The sequence below is a fragment of the Leguminivora glycinivorella genome, chromosome 6, assembly GCF_023078275.1.
Source record: "Leguminivora glycinivorella isolate SPB_JAAS2020 chromosome 6, LegGlyc_1.1, whole genome shotgun sequence".
In the NCBI taxonomy this organism is placed as follows: domain Eukaryota; kingdom Metazoa; phylum Arthropoda; class Insecta; order Lepidoptera; family Tortricidae; genus Leguminivora; species Leguminivora glycinivorella.
The window spans coordinates 8,945,298-8,963,806 of record NC_062976.1 but is presented as its reverse complement, the minus strand read 5'-3'; the positions used below and the strand labels follow the sequence as shown (position 1 = coordinate 8,963,806).

At 36.9% G+C, this 18,509-nt stretch overlaps 1 protein-coding gene across 3 annotated transcripts in view; it reads left to right on the top strand.

The window, feature by feature from the left end:
• LOC125226885 (LIM domain transcription factor LMO4) overlaps positions 1–18,509 on the top strand; it is a 311,552-nt gene that overhangs the window by 247,358 nt on the left and 45,685 nt on the right. For all 3 annotated transcript variants that reach the window (XM_048131045.1, XM_048131044.1, XM_048131046.1), the window contains exon 4: positions 4,407–4,593. In XM_048131045.1, the coding sequence (XP_047987002.1) occupies positions 4,407–4,539 (133 nt within the window). In that variant the 3' untranslated portion in view covers positions 4,540–4,593. The remainder of the gene's footprint in view (positions 1–4,406; positions 4,594–18,509) is intronic.

Here is an 18,509-nt window from a genome sequence, read left to right as displayed (position 1 = left end):
AGAGGTATTTTAAAATTACGCTCGTGGCGTCCCGACGCCGCGCGTCTTAAAGTAATTTTTTTGTGGAACTTAACGTTTGTGAAGGTGGATAAAAGTTATATTTTTTATAATCTATATTAAATAGGCTTTCATATCATATTTTTTATTTATAGAAAAAGCAAACAGTTTGTCATTTATGATGACTTGAATTTGTAAATCATGGATGAAAATTTCAAATTTTTTAATTTTTTTTTAATTTTACTTACCATTAAATTATAATTTTAGTACCAAAATGAATTCTACGTTATTGATTTACTCGAAAACGATATCAAACATGACCTAATAGCTAAACGGGGTCTAATAGAGTTTCTAAAATAAAGGCATTTTAAAATTACGCTCGCGGCGTCCCGACGCCGCGCGTCTTAAAGTAATTTTTTTGTGGAACTTAACGTTAGTAAAGGTGGATAAAAGTTATATTTTTTATAATTTATATTAAATAGGCTATCATGTCATATTTTTTATTTATAGAAAAAGCAAACAGTTTGTCATTTATGATGACCTGAATTTGTAAATCATGGATGAAAATTTCAAATTTTTTATTTTTTTTTTATTTTATTTACCATTAAATTATAATTTTAGTACTAAAAACGAATTCTACGTTATTTATTTACTCGAAAACGATACCAAACATGACCTATTAACTAAACGGGGTAAGTTAGAATTTTTCAAACCAAGCCGGGTGAAGCGGTACTTTGACCCCCCCTCCCGGGCCCCAGGGGGGAGGCTCCCGAAGGCAAGGCGCAAAAGACAGCCGAAAGTAAAAATAAATACATATCATATTCACGTCTTTTAAGAAAGTGTATAATAAGTGCACAGAAAGCTACGAATAGGAAATATGTGATTAATAGTAAAAATATTTGTAAAGCGTCCTGGGACGTAATAAAAGATCAAGCGGGCAAACCCAGTAATAATCAGTACATAGATAGCATTGAACATAATGGTTTTAATGTTACGAATCCATCTAGTATAGCAACTATATTTAACAACCATTTTATAGAAACAACGAACAAACTTAATAATCCACTTAATGTATCTTTGATGGAAAACCGAAAAGTACCTAACTCAATTTATCTAATGCCATTCGAAGAACATGAGGTTTTAAATCTTATCGCCTCGTTAAATAAAACCAATGCCGAGGGTTATGATGGCATTACTACCGCGGTTGTTAAAAAATGTAAACTTGAAATTGTCTCCGTATTAACGTATTTAATTAACTTTTCATTACTTTCTGGTATATTCCCTGATAACCTAAAGAAGTCAATAGTAAAACCGTTGTATAAGAAAGGCGATAGAAACGATCTGAGAAATTACCGGCCGATCACTCTTGTGCCTATCTTTTCAAAGATTTTGAGAAAGCTATGTACAAAAGACTGATAAGCTTTATAAATAAATTTAATGTTATTACTAAAGATCAACATGGCTTCCAAAAACATAAGTCAACCACACTTGCAGCTTTTAATCTGGTTCATGAGATAACACATAGTTGTAATGATAAGAAGCCAACTACTGCTCTATTTTTTGATATGTCGAAGGCGTTCGACTTTGTATCACACAAGGTACTGCTAAAAAAATTGGAACATTATGGTATCAGAGGGCTTGCTCTGGATTGGATAAGGTCGTACTTAGAAAACAGAACCCAGTGTGTAGAAATAAAAAAAATAAACAAAAATAACGTAACGGAATTATTTACTTCTGAGTATCAGAATAATAACTATGGAGTGCCTCAGGGAAGTGTCCTTGGGCCTCTGCTCTTTTTATTATATGTAAACGACCTTCCTGATAGTTTACAACATAAATGCATCTTATTCGCCGACGACATATCAATTATAATATCTAGTAATCAGTCAGAAAATCATTTAAACCACGAATTTGACATAAACAGTGCAATAGATTCTGTAGTAAAGTGGGTTGAAGGAAACAATCTTCAAGTTAATTTAGATAAAACCACTTATTTACGCTTTAATCAATCTAGTCAATCAATAATAATTAATTATAATGGGCATTTATTGCAAGAACGTGACATAATTAAATTTTTGGGAATACATTTAGATAATAAGCTAAATTGGAATGAACATATTGGAACTGTATGCACAAGATTGAATAGATTTGTTTTTGTCCTCAATAGATTGCGTAGAACAACTGATTACAAAACCACCATGGCTGCATATTACGGGTATGTCGAATCAATTCTCAGATATGGACTCATGATATGGGGCAATGGAATAGATATCATAAGAGCATTGCGATGTCAAAAAAAATGTATTCGTGCAATCTGTGGTATCGCACCACTCGAATCATGTAAACCGATGTTTCTTAAGCTGAAAGTTCTGCCATTACCTTGCTTGTATATTTTTGAAATTGCCAAGTTTGTAAAACAACATCCTGAATTATTTGTTACTGCTAGTGAAATATACCCTAGAAATACGAGAAATGGTGAAAGACTGGTAGCGGGAACCCAAAAGAGAACTGCTATTTTTAATAAAAATTGTACCGCAATGTGCGTGGAAATATATAATAACTTGCCATCTGACATCAAATGTTTGCCATTTAATAAATTTAAGCAAGCCTTGCATGAATGGTTATTAAATAAAATGTTTTACTCACTCAAAGACTATCTGACATAATGTATCATATAAAATAATACTTAGGTATTGTAGTGAATACTTAGTTTAAGAACAATATTTGCATGCTGTTTGTGGACGGTTGAATAAGGAGAACATTGTATTATGTAACACCTGTAATCTGACCCTATTCACGCAAATAAATGATTTATGATTTATGATTTATGATTTAAAAGGCTCCCGATCTTAATCGGCTTATTTTGATATAAGGAACAAGGAACAACTGTGCCAAGTTTCATGCTTTGGTCAAAAAATTTAAGGTTTTGCAATAAACTCCCCAGCTACGTTACTACTTTTAAAAAAACTTGTATCTCCGTCTGTCAATGAAAAGAAAATTGTAGTAAGTATGTATGGAATGCATATAGACTAACTGCGTTTTAACTTTGAGGAACAGCGTGAGATACGAGATTTTTTAAAGTAGTGACGATATGTAACTCCGTATAGACAGATAAAGTCTAAGAAAAAAACGTGCCTCAAAACCATACAGAAAAAGATACGGTGACCTAGATGGCGCGATACACCTTTGGGGGTCGCTCGGCTAGATGGCGCTAATATTAATATTTGACATTTTTACACATATCAAACTAAGAATATGGGCCAAATTTTCAAAACTGAGGTTCAAAAGTTTTAAGCCTGCGTCTAGAGATGGCAGTCTATGCACTGTGATTACACCTTTTACTTTGGCAGTAACTCTCTATAATACTCGATCTTCTTTGCTAATTATTAATCCCACGCGTCATATGAACGCAGAGTCGATGTCTTCCACGTAAAGTGGTTCGCGTACTCGAAATGGTTCACACTTCATGCAGGGCGATAGATCGTTGCTTCTTCTGTACTTATCCATCCGACTGATATTTGGATACAATCGTCTCCGAAGTGCGAGCGGATACGTCATGCGAACTAATATGCCCTAACAGTAGCTTTATGTCTTCCCCATAAAGCACTTCGCGTGTTCAAAGTGCGGTTCACACCTCATGCAGAGGCTGCAGAGCGATAGTTAATTGTTTTTTCATCACACCCGCACTTTAAATGTGCTATTGCACGCAGGCGGACCGTGAGTTATAGAAAAATCGTTCTCCCAAGGGAATAATGAAATTTCTTGAACCGTACATAACTTTTTTACATCTATTTACATATTTTTTACATTGCGAGCGTGATGAAAAACATTGTGTGTAATACTATAATTATCACTTAATCATATAATTACCCTGACCACGCAGTTTACCTCCATGACTCTCTAGCTAGACTGACACACAATGTTGTGGCGAAGCTTATGTTATTAACAATTAATGACTAGATATCAGACACACAGCCTTGGCAACAAAACACTGCAAATCTATTATTTCAACAAATCTACACATATTGCCGATGATAAGATAATAAACCGGATTACCACCTTCAGGATCCCAGGCAACCTTGCATTGGGTTTGAAACGTGTAGAGAATCTCAACTTAGTCTAATAAATTGCTCCATGAGAAACATAGTGGCACTATACATTTAGAGATCACTTAAATACGTAGTAGCATTGTTAAATTTTTTTAAAGTTGTATTTTGAAGGACAAATGATTTTTCGTCAGACCAACTCAAAAGTACACCGACATCAGAACGAAATTCGGCAGAGCAAAATACTCTCCTGAACATATCAAAATGAATGGCTGAACGATCAGTTGTTACAATGTTTCTCGAGGACCGATACTCGATCTTTCATATATATAGCAGAATTTAAAATTATATTTTTTTCGTCAGGTATTACATGCTCGCGGGCTCACTAGTGTGCGAGCAGGATTGGCAGAAGCTGATGAAGAGCGCGAACGCGGCGACGCCCGGCGCGCCGGTGCGCAAGGGCAAGGTGGGCCGCCCGCGCCGCTCGCGCGAATGAGCCGCGCCTGCGCCGCCGCGCGCGCCGCAACACTCGCACAGGGACTATGAGGAGGTACCCCATACAACCATTTCAGTCGCAAAATCTTCAAATCAGTAACTAACTGTCAAATGTGACATAACGCGTGGTAACGTCGTGCAAACAATGCGACCGTATTGATACAATAACAAAATGTAGTCGTCGTGTGCACTCGTTACGGTAACAAAATGTGTACGAATTTGTGGCTGTCAATGTCACTGTCAGAATGACTTTTAACGACACTTTATTAGTCGACGTTTGCACACATAACGGTAACAACATGTGGACGAATTTGTGGCTGTCATTGTCACTGTCAGAACGGTTTCTGACAGTGACATTGACAGAATTTGTACACACAAGTGTAGGTCTGATTACCGAACTGCTCCTAAACCACTGTATCCGCAAATGACAATCTGAAATACGACGGTTTCTCAAACTGTCTTGTGAAGTTGTGGACTGGTTGCTTTGAATCATTTCAATATGAGCGAATTAAATAATAATAAACGACGACGACCGTTTAAGCACTCTTCGACATTTTATAGAAATGTGCGAAAGTTAAGAAAAGTGCGGAATGATAATACAAATAGTTATAAGCACTTTATAGTTACTTAATGTATTAAATATATAATTTTTAATTCTTATTGATAAAAATGAAGTGTAGTGTTGCTTTACACAATAAAAGTAGGAATCAAATGAAATAGAGTATTTACTGTGATATTAATAGAATTTCTGTTGCGCAATGATAGTTTTTTTCAGTACAGATGCTGCTTTTTTTAACGCAGTAGTGCGAGCAAATCAAGCAATGATTCATTTCTTGTCTGGTCGAAACTCTTAGCTTAGATGTAGGTACTGAAAATCGTCGTACGATACACGTGCGAAAAGGACATTCACAACTCGTGTCGATTTAAAACACTCCCTTCGTTCGTGTATTAATTTGTCGCTACTCGTATCGATTTTCCTCTTTTCCGCACTCGTATCTACAAGTATTTTGTTTGGGTTACAAAAAAAACACATTATTTACTCTACTACGTTTTATTTATGTCTCTTTAACATTATAAATTTGTAGACACTTATCTATACAAAAGTCTTGACAAAAGAAGTACAGATCGCTGAAATTAATGTTGATAGTAATATTAATGACGACTTGTTGAAGTATACTTCAACAAGTGTCAATTGTGAAATGCCGCAAAATACTAGTTGCTCTATAGAAGACCATAATAATATGATCCCCGATCCTTTACAACCCAGCAGCTTGGTACGCACGTTACAATTTTTTTTTAATCTTCTTTAGTGAGGGCAACTGAGTACGACGGCATATTTAATTGTTTATAAAGTTTGAGAATACCTGGAAAAAATTAATACAAGAATCCATTTTGAAAATATAATAAATATTCACTACTTTCGGTCACGCGTGTACGCTGCGACCATTTTGCGACCGTTTGTCGACCGTTTGGTGACCGTTTGGCGACTGTTTTTTACATGGAATATTACCGTCTTAATCCATATTTTAACAACTTTATTGGTTTTCTAGGCATTATTTTTATTATTTCAGTATAGTATATGCACCGGAGCACTAAAACTTCACCAATCAATATACATAACACGCAAACACCGAGTAGTCTTAATATTATTACTGGTTAAACTGAGGTAAATTGATGGCGCGTTGATAAATTTAGACTTATTTTATGAAATCACTCGAGCAATTTAATTGGCCATGGTAATTAGCCCACATTATATTACAAATGCAAACAATATTTATCTTTAACAAATTCTTACGCCATTACATTTTAATGTCAAATGATTTTATTTCTTTTTTACTTTGACGTCTCTGACAGTCGCCATTTGAAAAGAATGAAATGAACGAATGATTTTGGGAAAGTAGTCGCCAAACGGTAACAATGTGTGCACACGTAGTGCACACTTCTGTCACTTCTGTGACCATTTGTGCCTGTTACCAATCGTCCCCATTTGGGTCGCCGCGACTAAACGTCGACCGTACTGCGACTAAGCATTGAGACCCGAAGACCTGTGTGTACACAAAATAGGAGGATTTGCGTAGGAACGGCGACCGATTATGGTTATATGGGACGTCACACCTGTATTTTATAATAGTAACCAGTCATTCGTACAGGGCCTCTGAGGAGGTACGTCACACTTTTCTTCGTCACAGTCAACGAAACACTTTGTGTCTGTCTGTCATTCGATATTGCCATTCGCGTTTCGATCGCCACGGAGCGTGGGCTGTCGTCGTCGGATTTGTATAAGTATCTGTTCGGCCGGCTGATATCTTTATCAATGACATGATATAGTGACCATCCGTTTGTAGTAACTACCATCTTAAACGCACGCACCGCGCATATATATCGTCTCCTCAATCCTCTCTAACGGCCAATCACAGCCTCATATAGTCACCATTTGTTTTATTCTCTGCGAACTTCAATAGTTTTTTTACATAGGTTTACACTATAAAATCATAAAGATTTAATAAAAAATATGATAATGCGGTATTTATAGCTCTAGCTCTAATAAGTAATCGTAGTGAGTAAATGTACGAGTTTATTCAAAGCTACAAAAAATAACAAGCAAAATTATAATTAGAATTACAGTAGCTCGCTACTAATAGGATATTAAATTATCCTACTGTTTAAACCCCTTCAACGAACCGGGGGCTACCATGAAGTACTAAAAGGTGTTCAGTTTAGAATGAGAGAGGGACGGAGCTATAATAACTGGTATAACTGTGTCCCTTTCTCTCGACCTAAACTGAACGGCTTGGTAGACCCCAGGTCTAACAACATGTTTACCTTCCACGGCTCAAGTGTGGGCGTTCGACCTTTATGTTATTAACACTGGCTTGTCGTTTATTAGGAAATCCTTTAATTAATCAATTAATTATACGGTAATTATCGTCGAGGCGAGCGTGACTGGGTTTCGCGGAGTTGCACTTTGGCTTAGCATTCCTTGGCACGCTAGCGTAATTTGATGGCGGTTTCATTAAGATCGTATTTATGATTAATCTCTTAAGTGAGGCACTGTTATTTATGTCTTTTAAACTTTGATTAAGGAAGAAAATCTAAGAATTGACCATGCTGAAAGTTTCATTTCGATAAGTAAGAACGTTAGTTATTTATTTGGTAGCGATTTTGATGAGTGCAAATTATATTTTAAACGACAAAAATTTTATGAAATTGTGTTGTTTACTTAACCCTTACACAGGCGACGCTAACAAAATAATTTATTAACTTATGTAGACTTGTGTCCGACTCGATTTAACGGGAACGTCAGAAAATATGACCAAACCATATCACCAAACTACGGCGGGTTGTCATTGTCAGGTGACAATTCATACAATTGTGAAACAGAGAACAAATCAGAATGATTTAAAAAAATACGCTGCGTCATCTTTCGGTGACTTCGAGTTCAAAATACTGAAACACATTAGTCCTATTTAGTTCAGTTCCAGGAAAGGAACATCGAGACACTCAACATATTTTTATCAAACTGTCTGTAGACTGTTCAAAGTCAAGCACAGACTCAAAAATAATGAGCAGCATCACAGTCCAATAACCCAGCTAACACATTCGGCTGAAGTGCATGTTCTTGGTTTAAAAATTCACGAGTCATAAGCGAGCGCCGTAAGCCCGGCCTCTCGAACCATTTGCTTTGCTAGGGATTACCTGGGTACGTAGTCAAATGCAGAAACGTTTACGAATATCGTTATCGTAGCTAGTTATCTCTATCGCTCTTCCGTATTGGCGCGACAGAGACAGACTGCGTTTCGATCGGCGTCTAGCGTCAACGATTGTCATTTCGGCTAGACCGGCTGTACATTGCATGGTTGATATATATATGTTGCCTTGATTTGATTTATATTATTACAGTACGTTATTCATTTAGTTTGCAATAGCTTAAATGTTAGAAATAATAGTTGAGTAAAGTTTTAGATCTTGTCCCAAGATCTTACAAAACAACAAAAACTGTTTAAAATTAAAACATATGACTGAATTTTACTGTTAAACCGTTTTTGTTGTTTTTTTCGTCAATGGATTTATCGTTGATAAATTAAATCATGGATTTATCGTCGTTAAATTATCTAAAGAATCCTCAAATACAAAAAGTTCGTTTCAAAAAGACAAATGTAATTTGTCTGCTTGGCCGCATACTAGCTAAGCATAAGCATATTACTCGAGTTGATTACTCGGCAATTACACACCAAATTACCGAGTGATGAACCGCACCAGCACAAACGGCGAAAGCAATTTTCATTTTGAAAATTGGAATTTTAAAGTACTAATTCGATTATGAGACGCACGGCCACCGCAGAGAGAAGTGGCGAAGAAATGCAATTAAGCTGTTCAATGAACACCGCACAAAGACTGGCTTTGTTTATATGAGCGAGTCGCTCGGGCGGAACGGGGCCTCGGACACCGTAATATACTGCCTTATAAACCGAGCTCTCATTAAATTCGGCGTCACCAATCTCGTTGTGTGAAACTGAAACATATTGCCCGTAGAGTTCGCCTCAAACGCTCCTAATAATATTTATTAGCGCAAAGCTTTCTAATTGCATGCAAGTTGTTTAAAGGGATTGTTCATAGAGTTAATTATCTACGCGACCATGGTCCGAGGGCCGCGGGCGACGCTTTGCTTACGGCGCTCTCTCAAATTCACCGCCGACCGATCCCGAAGTTTAAACACCGCTGAACTTTATTCGACAACTCATACAACTATTGTCCAGCCTTGCTAATGAAGCCTCGAATTGAAAACCTGTAAACATGACATGCTCCTGTAACTTAGACGAGGTTTTAATGTCGGAACTTTTAATGAAACATCATTATGCTCTCTCGAGTTATTAATACAGAAATTACTTGTGAGTACATGACTTCTCGCGAGTTGAAAACCATTAGAAGTAACAACAAGTACTAAACAGACAAACTATGTATCTTACATGATCTGCCCTCGAGAGACTTTTATAAAGCTTGTTCGCATCAATATCTTTCCTGTTAGTTTGGACCATCAATTCTTTCTACATCCAAGGAAGTACTTTCGCTTTCAAATTAGCAAAAAGTAATATTGTTTCCCTAGTGTAAGTAGGGAAGCTGGGTAATTATAAGTTGGCCATAAATGTCTGTTGAAAGCGCGTTTCAATTACCGTGTCCCCCTAAGCACCGAGCCTTCGGTACAGAGTTAACTATAATTACAAAGGCGCTAGTTGTTATTACTTTGTGCGGGCGATGGTCAAAGGCCCGATGTTAATTGGAAAGCACCTGAAAATGACAGCGCCTTTATGCCGCGTTTGTTTGGCGTAAAAATCAAGTTCGGGCGCACGCCCCTCGGCTCAAAGACTTGACCGTTCAGGTTCACCCGGCGGCTTTGTAATACGATTACACCGACTTGTCGAAAGTTAATTAAATAACGTTTTTCCAAATTACCTGCCGGGGCCGACATCAAAGTGGTCTCGCACGCTTTAGGAATCTTTCCACAAAGGCTAGCTGCGGGCGAGGCCCGCCGGCCTCTGATCTCGCCCACTAATGTAGTGCGCCGCCCGGCGCTCTTCAGCTGTTTGTCAAGCCCCGCTGACAGCTTTTCACCGGCCCTTGCTTGTTTGCAGCACAGTTCGACACGTTCTTTTATTTCGGTTCGAGATTCCAAATTGACGTTTATTACGAAATCGTACTGTGCCGGACGAGTTCACGCTACTGTTTCAACTTTTTCTTTAAACCGATTCAACGCAAAATCACCGACGATACAATTTTTGAAGAGCTATATCGAAAACAAAGGTTCGTGGCCACCTTAAGCAATTTTCTTGGTCATCATTTTCTTACGTGGCATATTATATATCCATCTCAATTCCTCAATCGCGCTTTCTCTGCTCTTTTCTAACTAAAAATCATAAAGCTTTGTAACATTATCGATCGTACCTGAAATAGACACAAATCATAAATCTCCTCCACAAAAAACATGGAAGTATATTAAATCGGTCCAATTACAAATCCACTCGATCGGATCGACAATACTAGTGTGATTGATGACTTGCTATTGTCTATCTAATTCAATCGGCCCCCGTCCCGCACGCGACCAAGGCGACCCTGCACGACATTCTACAGTTCACTACGGGGCTTTAGTAAAAAGTGATCACTTATGACGCAGCAACCTTGTCAGAAGAAAGGGCAAATTTAATAACCTAAGCACAAAATTAAAATTTTGAAAAAACCTTTATCGCGACATCGATTTTCATGAAGCATGGCTAAGAACACTTCTGCCTAATTCAGCTTTCAAACAAAAAAAACTAAATCTAAATCGGTTAATCCGTTCGGGAGCTACGATGCCACAGACAGGCACACACACAAACGCACAGACAGACAGACACGTCAAACTTATAACACCCCGTCGTTTTTGCGTCGGGGGTTGAAAATTGTAGAATAGACTAAAATAGACTTACCATAAAAAAAATCGTTTGATTTGCCATTTTCTACTGACAAGTAGTTGTTTTTATATTCTCGTAGCTCTCTACTTTAAGCCGGTTCCAATGCGCAATGACATGGTATTAGTTCTGTATTCCAAATTATTATGGTGATTTTCAGCTGAACTTAAAACTTTTCCAACCGCGAATATTAAATTGTAAATCTTATCACGGTCATGACGTTTTCTTTCTTCTTGCTTCTTAAACAAGAAGCAGTTATTTGCCACCAATCTTCAATTTTATAGAGCTATTTAACGTACTGCCCCTGAATAGCCAGATATTTTGGGTCCCTACTGTCCCTAGTAACCAAATCGTAAAAGAGTAACTTGCTTTTCGATTATATTATGAAAGGTACCTATTCATTCGTACATCGATAAAAATGTAAACTAATACATGTGAGGGTACTAAATAATATACGTTAATTTAACTACAAACGATTCGATATAAATTTTATGTAGTTGTACATACAATTTATATCGAAATTCGAAATAAAATAAAGTCAGGATTTTGGCTAGTTGTGAAAATGTACAAGTTTTCCTACTCGTTTTATCTCATTATATTTGTATTAGACTAACGTTCACACGGTGGTACTTAATCTTACACTAATCTACGTTACAACGTCAGGAAACCTGTAATTTGTCATTTTCCAAATGATATTTTGACAACTCAAGGGCGAACTAAATTAAGCGCGTCTGGAACACTCGATTACTCATATACCCGTGATGAATTTGTTGTGTGATAACGCAAAATATTGTCATTATATTTTCCTTGTTTGAAGTACATGTACATTACCATTTTACGTAACAGAAGTTGATAAAACGACACTTACGGCACAGTATAATAAAGAGTACTATCGTACAGTATGGCCACTCCTGCTCCCCGCTGAAAGTGCCGCCCACCCCCTCTCGGTTACCTCACAGTTACCGCCTGTCAAAAACGCGAACAGTCGACCTGTCATTTCTCTCATACAACCTTGGTACGCGTTCACCTACACGAGCTTAGAATGTGTGTTAGGAACGCGCCTCTTTCATATAATGATCGCCAGTGTCCGAGATGTGCTTACGGGTAATACAACAGTTCATAATTGTGTACCAGTTACATACATTGCGTCACTATAATTTTTAATCATAGGTATTTTCCGAAAGATACAATTTTCCATGGACAAGCTTTTGGTATTTGAACTATTTATTTATTATACATATAATATTAAGCATAGATATGGTATAGATTGGATACTGACATATCCAATATAACAAAATTAGTTAGTTAATTAAGTTAACACCCGTAAAGCATTTTATAATTTTTAATTATAATAATTTTTTAATACTTCATAAAGTCTCAATGTGTCTCAATTTTCCACCATAACTAACTAGGTAATACACACTAACATACACATTTACATTCCTGTATTCTATACCCAATTACCCACACATGCTAATCAACTCCATTTAAAATCATTGTTAAGCAGTGTTTATACCATCATAATCCTCACCCGACCCGCCGGATCCGGCACGCCAATTACACTGGCAGCGCATTTGATTAAATCTATATCGCTCATTATTTTCTTGATACTTGATACACATTCGTTCCGCAACTCTAATTGGCATATTAACAACTCCCAATTAAGGACATTAAAATAATATTGAAGCAATTACCTGCAAGGTAAGCCGCGGACAAAGTGTGTCAAGAATTTAAACGTCTAATATTTTATATTCATAGTTATAACCACCACCTAGTTAGAGCTCTAAAACCTACGTAGGTAACCTACATGAGCTCACCGTGGGACTCAGTCAATTTGGAGGTATAAGTATCACTTCACTACATAGTATAAAACAAAGTCGCTTTCTCTGTCCCTATGTCCCTATGTATACTTATATCTTTAAAACGACGCAACGGATTTTGATGCGGTTTTTTTAATAGATAGAGTGATTCTAGAGGAAGGTTTACATGTAGGTTTAGTACCCGTGCGAAGCCGGGGCGGGTCGCTAGTGTCCTATAAAAATTCAGAATGCTCCATACAAACTTCCACCCCCCTTTTAGGGAAGTGGCGGGTTAGAAAGAGAAGAGTAGCCTATATCACTCTCCGTCCCTTCAACTACATTTCAATCTATTCTACATTTCGATTTATTATAAATATCTATTTATGTAAAAGTATGTGTAGTCTACACATATAGTTTGCTTTTCTTCTTAGTACATCACCTTTTTGTTTTCTCTCTGCACCATATGTATTGAATCTCTTTTTGGCCCTATGGTTAACTGATAGAGAATGCCTTTTGGCATTAAGTCCGCCATTTGTAAATTTTTGTGTATTTTTGTACAATAAAGTTTAAATAAATAAATACATTATAAAATCACGTCAATTCGTCGCTCCGTTTTGCGTTGAAAGACGGACAAACAAACACACTTTCCCATTTATAATATTAGTATGGATTTACATGGTAAGGTTCATGAAGGAGTGGCGCTGATTGTCGCAAATAGAAGTAATCTTATGAAATGTCAAATATAATGCTAGCGACAGTCGTTGGAACTAATTTTACTCCATACCTAAGTTTTAACATAGAAATGCCAACAAAATTAGCGCAGCATCAGTCGTGCACCTAGCCAATACAATAGGAGTATAAACTGACATTTCAAATTAAAATATATGTTTTAAATAAAACTGTAGTCTTAAAAAACATGCCACCTTCGATTGTACAACTTCATACTAGAGTATTTCTTAATTTTTTACCGCAGCCGCAAATGCTGGGTGGCATCGAAAGATCTCTTAATGAGGAAGCGAAGTTTTTTCAGTAACGGCGTGCAATTAGTCGTACGAAGTAATCTCAACGACAGAAAAGTTTAATGAAACGCAAGTCGACCACATGTGGGAACAATTTACGTCTCGGCCTGTAATTTAAAATTAATACCGTGGGGCTGGTGGAAAATTTGAAAAGTTTGAACGACGTTGGCGCGCCTTGGCTTGAATTTTTATACGGGTAAGACAACCTCTTAGCTTATTAGGGAAGGTTATTAGACCGCAGTGTTGGGCGTAATTAATTGTGTAATTTAATTACGTGTTTAATTACATGTGATTAAATTGTTTTGTAATTTAATTACATGAAAATTAATGACATGTAAATAAAATTTCTGTTCAATTCGCGATTTCCATTATATAAAATACATTTAATTACTTTTCGTAAATATTTTTATCCATTTGCAAAGATTACGATACAGAAATAATTACTTGGAGGGTAGTAAAGAAATTTTAGTTTCATAGGAATATGGTAATTAGTTGAAATCTTGCAAGGTATGACCCGTATACAAACATTAGTTACATAGGTATATATACAGAGCGTCCCACGGCGATGCCACATGGAGGAAAAGTACCTTAAATATCATATTTAAGGTACTTTCCCTCCACATGGCATCGCCGTGTGACACCCTGTATAATATGTAGCTCATTCAAAATTTTCATCTACTTTTGGGAGTAATTGTAATTGAGTAAAGTCGTCAATTACAAATAAAAACTGTCATATAATGCGCAATTACTTTCTACATGTAATTTAAACAATTTGATGTAATTACAATTGTTAATCAGTAATTCAATTACATTTTGTCCAGCACTATTGGTCCGAGATCTCATCGGACGTGGCTTTGGCTTCAACCTCGGAACTTCGCCCTACTTAATTAGTTAAATGGACACGTTGTTTTTCCGGAACAATAACCCGTGCGATGGCCCTCGTTTTCTTCAGCGATACTCAAATAGACACAGATAAGTGTAGGGTTGCCAGATTTATTATATGTAGAAGCTCTTAACATAATAGTGTTTTACTTACGAACACAGGTCAATATATTTTATGAATTTATTCGTTTTGAGCCCTGATTTCCTCCTCCCTAACTTCCTAACTTATTTTTGTCCCTGATTGCTGACACGTCAATGTCTTTGTCTTTAAAATAATCCTGGTTATATTGCATATGCAAATATTTTGCTTAAAAAACAATATTACCAATAAAGTTTCTCAGAAAATGTATGGTACCGACTCAACTATTTAGTAATTACGGAACATTGTTGATAAATAAAAATGTTTACTGTAATTACGTGGCTTCACGATCACTTATTAATTATAATAATTTCTGTAAACCAGTCACACCTGACAATGACAGAACTCTAGCAACCCTACACAGACGGTGGTGGAATCCCCCAAATTGGAGCGACTCGTTCGGTCGCAATTTAGGCAGCACCGATGCACTTATGCACCGGCACATTTCCCACAGCCGTGCATCCGCGCGACAAAGGACATCTCCCACAATACCTCCATTAAAATAATGCAAGTAAATGAGGATTTGCCGAGTCCGCCGAATCCGCTCGCCGCTCACAATACCCGTCGTCGTCGTCGCTTAAAACACACGAACATGTTTCATTAGCTAAGTGAGGCTTTCGGTCTGTGCAATGCACCCAACTAGACGCAGCTTTTACTTAAACGGCGTAATTAAAACGCCCCGCTAAGGGCGCTTCAAAACTATGTCCCGACTAGTTCAGAGAACAATTAGCCTCAAGTGATGTTCAGACACTAACTAACCTAACCACAAAAAAATATTTTGAAAAAACCCCGACATAGTTGACCGATTTTCATGAAACATGGCTAAGAACACTCCCGACTAATTCAGCTTTCAAACAAAGAAAACTAAATCTTAATCGGTTCATCCATTCGGGAGCTATGATACCACAGACAGACACACATAGACAAACAGACAGACACGTCAAACTTATAACACCCCGTCGTTTTTAACCCCCGTCTAGGCTTGTGTCGTTCACGAACTATGAACTGTTAGGAATAAAATCCCATCAATGACCGAAATGAACTGAATCTTTCCGTGGTCTGAGAATCGGTGTTTGCTCATTTAGTTCAGTATAGGATCGGCGAGCGCGAGCGGTTTGGATCGAGAACGAATGTGTGACTGCGCCGACCGAAAGCGAGAGCTACTTTAGCAGAGCAACAAAAAAAGTCAAGTTTTCATATTAAACTTCGGTTACTTACAACCTTTCGGCCCGGAATGTTACTATCTGTGGACTATTCGTATAATTTTGACACTATTCGGTCCCATTCGTTCTGATCTTTCCGACCGCAGTGGTCGCTGGTCTGGCTGAACTAAATGAACAAAAGACCTAAAAGAGTGAACTAGTTCATGGGAGCGATTGAACGAGATCGGAGCACTCCGATCAACGAACGAAACGGCACAAGCCTACCCCCGTCGCAAAAACGACGGGGTGTTATAAGTTTGACGTGTCTGTCTGTCTGTTTGTCTGTCTGTCTGTCTGTGTGTGTGTCTGTCTGTGGCATCGGAGCTCCCGAACGGATGAACCGATTTAGATTTAGTTTTTTTTTGTCTGAAAGCTGAGTTAGTCGGGAGTGTTCTTAGCCATGTTTCATGACAATCGGTCCACTATGTCACGGTCGGGGGTTTTTTCAAAATTTTAATTTTGTGGTTAGGTTATTGCGTCAAGGGTTAAAAAGGTCTATTGTATTGGGAGTCATTGAGTTCAATTATGTTGGCAGGGGAAAGTAGGCAACAATAAGTTAACTGTATTCAATTGTAATGATAAACGTATGTTATTAAAATTTACCAGTCACGACAGTTATCACAGCATAGTAACAATGCTTCGGTTGCTGCACAAAAGTCTATGTCAAGAATAACACACTAATTAATATATTTTGGGACCTACTTTTCTTCTACATTTTTAAATAATATGTAATCAAATGTACGTATACGTACATCATTACCTTAATTATTAAAGACCGAATTAATTATACCCTGAGTGTACTCTGTTGAAATATTTAAAAACTCCCGAATGATGAAATCCTCTGACTTTTGTGATTACTGAAAAGGAGATGTTTATTGAACAAAGTTTTAATTATGCTGAATTTTCATTAATGTTTCCAGGGCAAGTCAAGAGTACAACGGTTGCCGCTCTGTGGCGAATAATACGCAATTGTCTCTGTCGCACCCATACGTAAGAGAGAAAGAGAGAGATAGCTGAAATGTTACTGAGTATGAATGATGGTGCATTTTGCTACGAATCATGTACCGACGCCCGGAGATTTCAATTCACACGTTCCTTTTTGTGTTATCTTCATCTGTCGGAAGTTTTCTTACATTCGTATATTATTAAAATCATAATCAATCGTAAATATTAATAATACATTAAACATACACGAACCATAGTGAATGAAAGTTGATAATTTATATACCAAATTGTAGAGAAAAAAATACTTAAGTATAGTTAAAAACGCTAAATGATGTAAACAAACCGATTTACCTTTATAACTTCACTAGCGTTTGCCCGCGGCTTCGTTCGCGTTAGAAAGAGATAAACAGTAGCCTCTATGTCACTCCCCATCCCTTCAACTATCTCCACTTAAAAAATCACGTCAATTCGTCACTCCGTTTGGCCGTGAAAGACGGACAAACAAACAGACACACACACTTTCCCATTTATAATATTAGTATGGATAATGACGCACTTTAAAAGTTACCTACCTATAAACAATAGTTAAAAATAAAAAAGAAGTCCGTTAAATATAGATATTTAGTTGTGTGAAAGGTCAAGTAAGTCATCATTATTTAGTGCATTTTTTCCGATTCATTAAACTCAACATTCATTAACTGCTTTTGACATCCCTTTCCATAGTTTCATGTTAATCATTTGTGACAATTTATAAAGATGTCTTGTGAACGGTTAATTAGCTGTTACTTCAAAGCTGATTCGAACTTTAAAGATATACATACGTACAATACGTCAACAATTATAAATACGTACGGACGATTTTTAAGAAAAAAATTTGAGCCGGTGACACTTAATTTACACAGTGACGTAAAAAAAACCGTTCAAATTTTGATGCACTTTTATTATGGGACCACTGCAAACATTTATTATAGGACCAATGCTGAAATCGCAAAAAATATTTTGGCTATTTCATACATTTCGACTGTCATGATATATTATTACCTACCACCAGCGGCTGGTTCATAGAAGCCGATTCCCACCGGCTTGCCTAAAATTCATTACTTACTAGTAAAGTATCTAAGGTTAATTTAGGTTTCTTTTTGCTCAGTGTTGCCTAGCAGAAATTTTCACCAGCCGCCACTGTTACCTACGCTTAGTTCTATGGAACAGCCAAAATTTTTTTCGCGATTTCAGCATTGGTCCCATAATAAAAGTTTTTCTGTTCACTATGCAAAGTTTGAACGGTCCTTTATATTTCATCCTGTATAAGGCATCTAGAGCTAATATCAAATTTGACATATGTTGTTAATCTTATTTTAAAATTATCTTTATTTTCGGATTACATATGATCGATTATTTTGTTACTATACGTATACTTACTACATATATTACCTACACCTTTAAAGTGAATGGGTTATAGTTAAAGTTAGCATCGTGCCGAGTATAAAGTTGCCTTTTATTAAGGGTTAATAAGTTGTTCCTTCAAAACTAAATGTGCTTTGA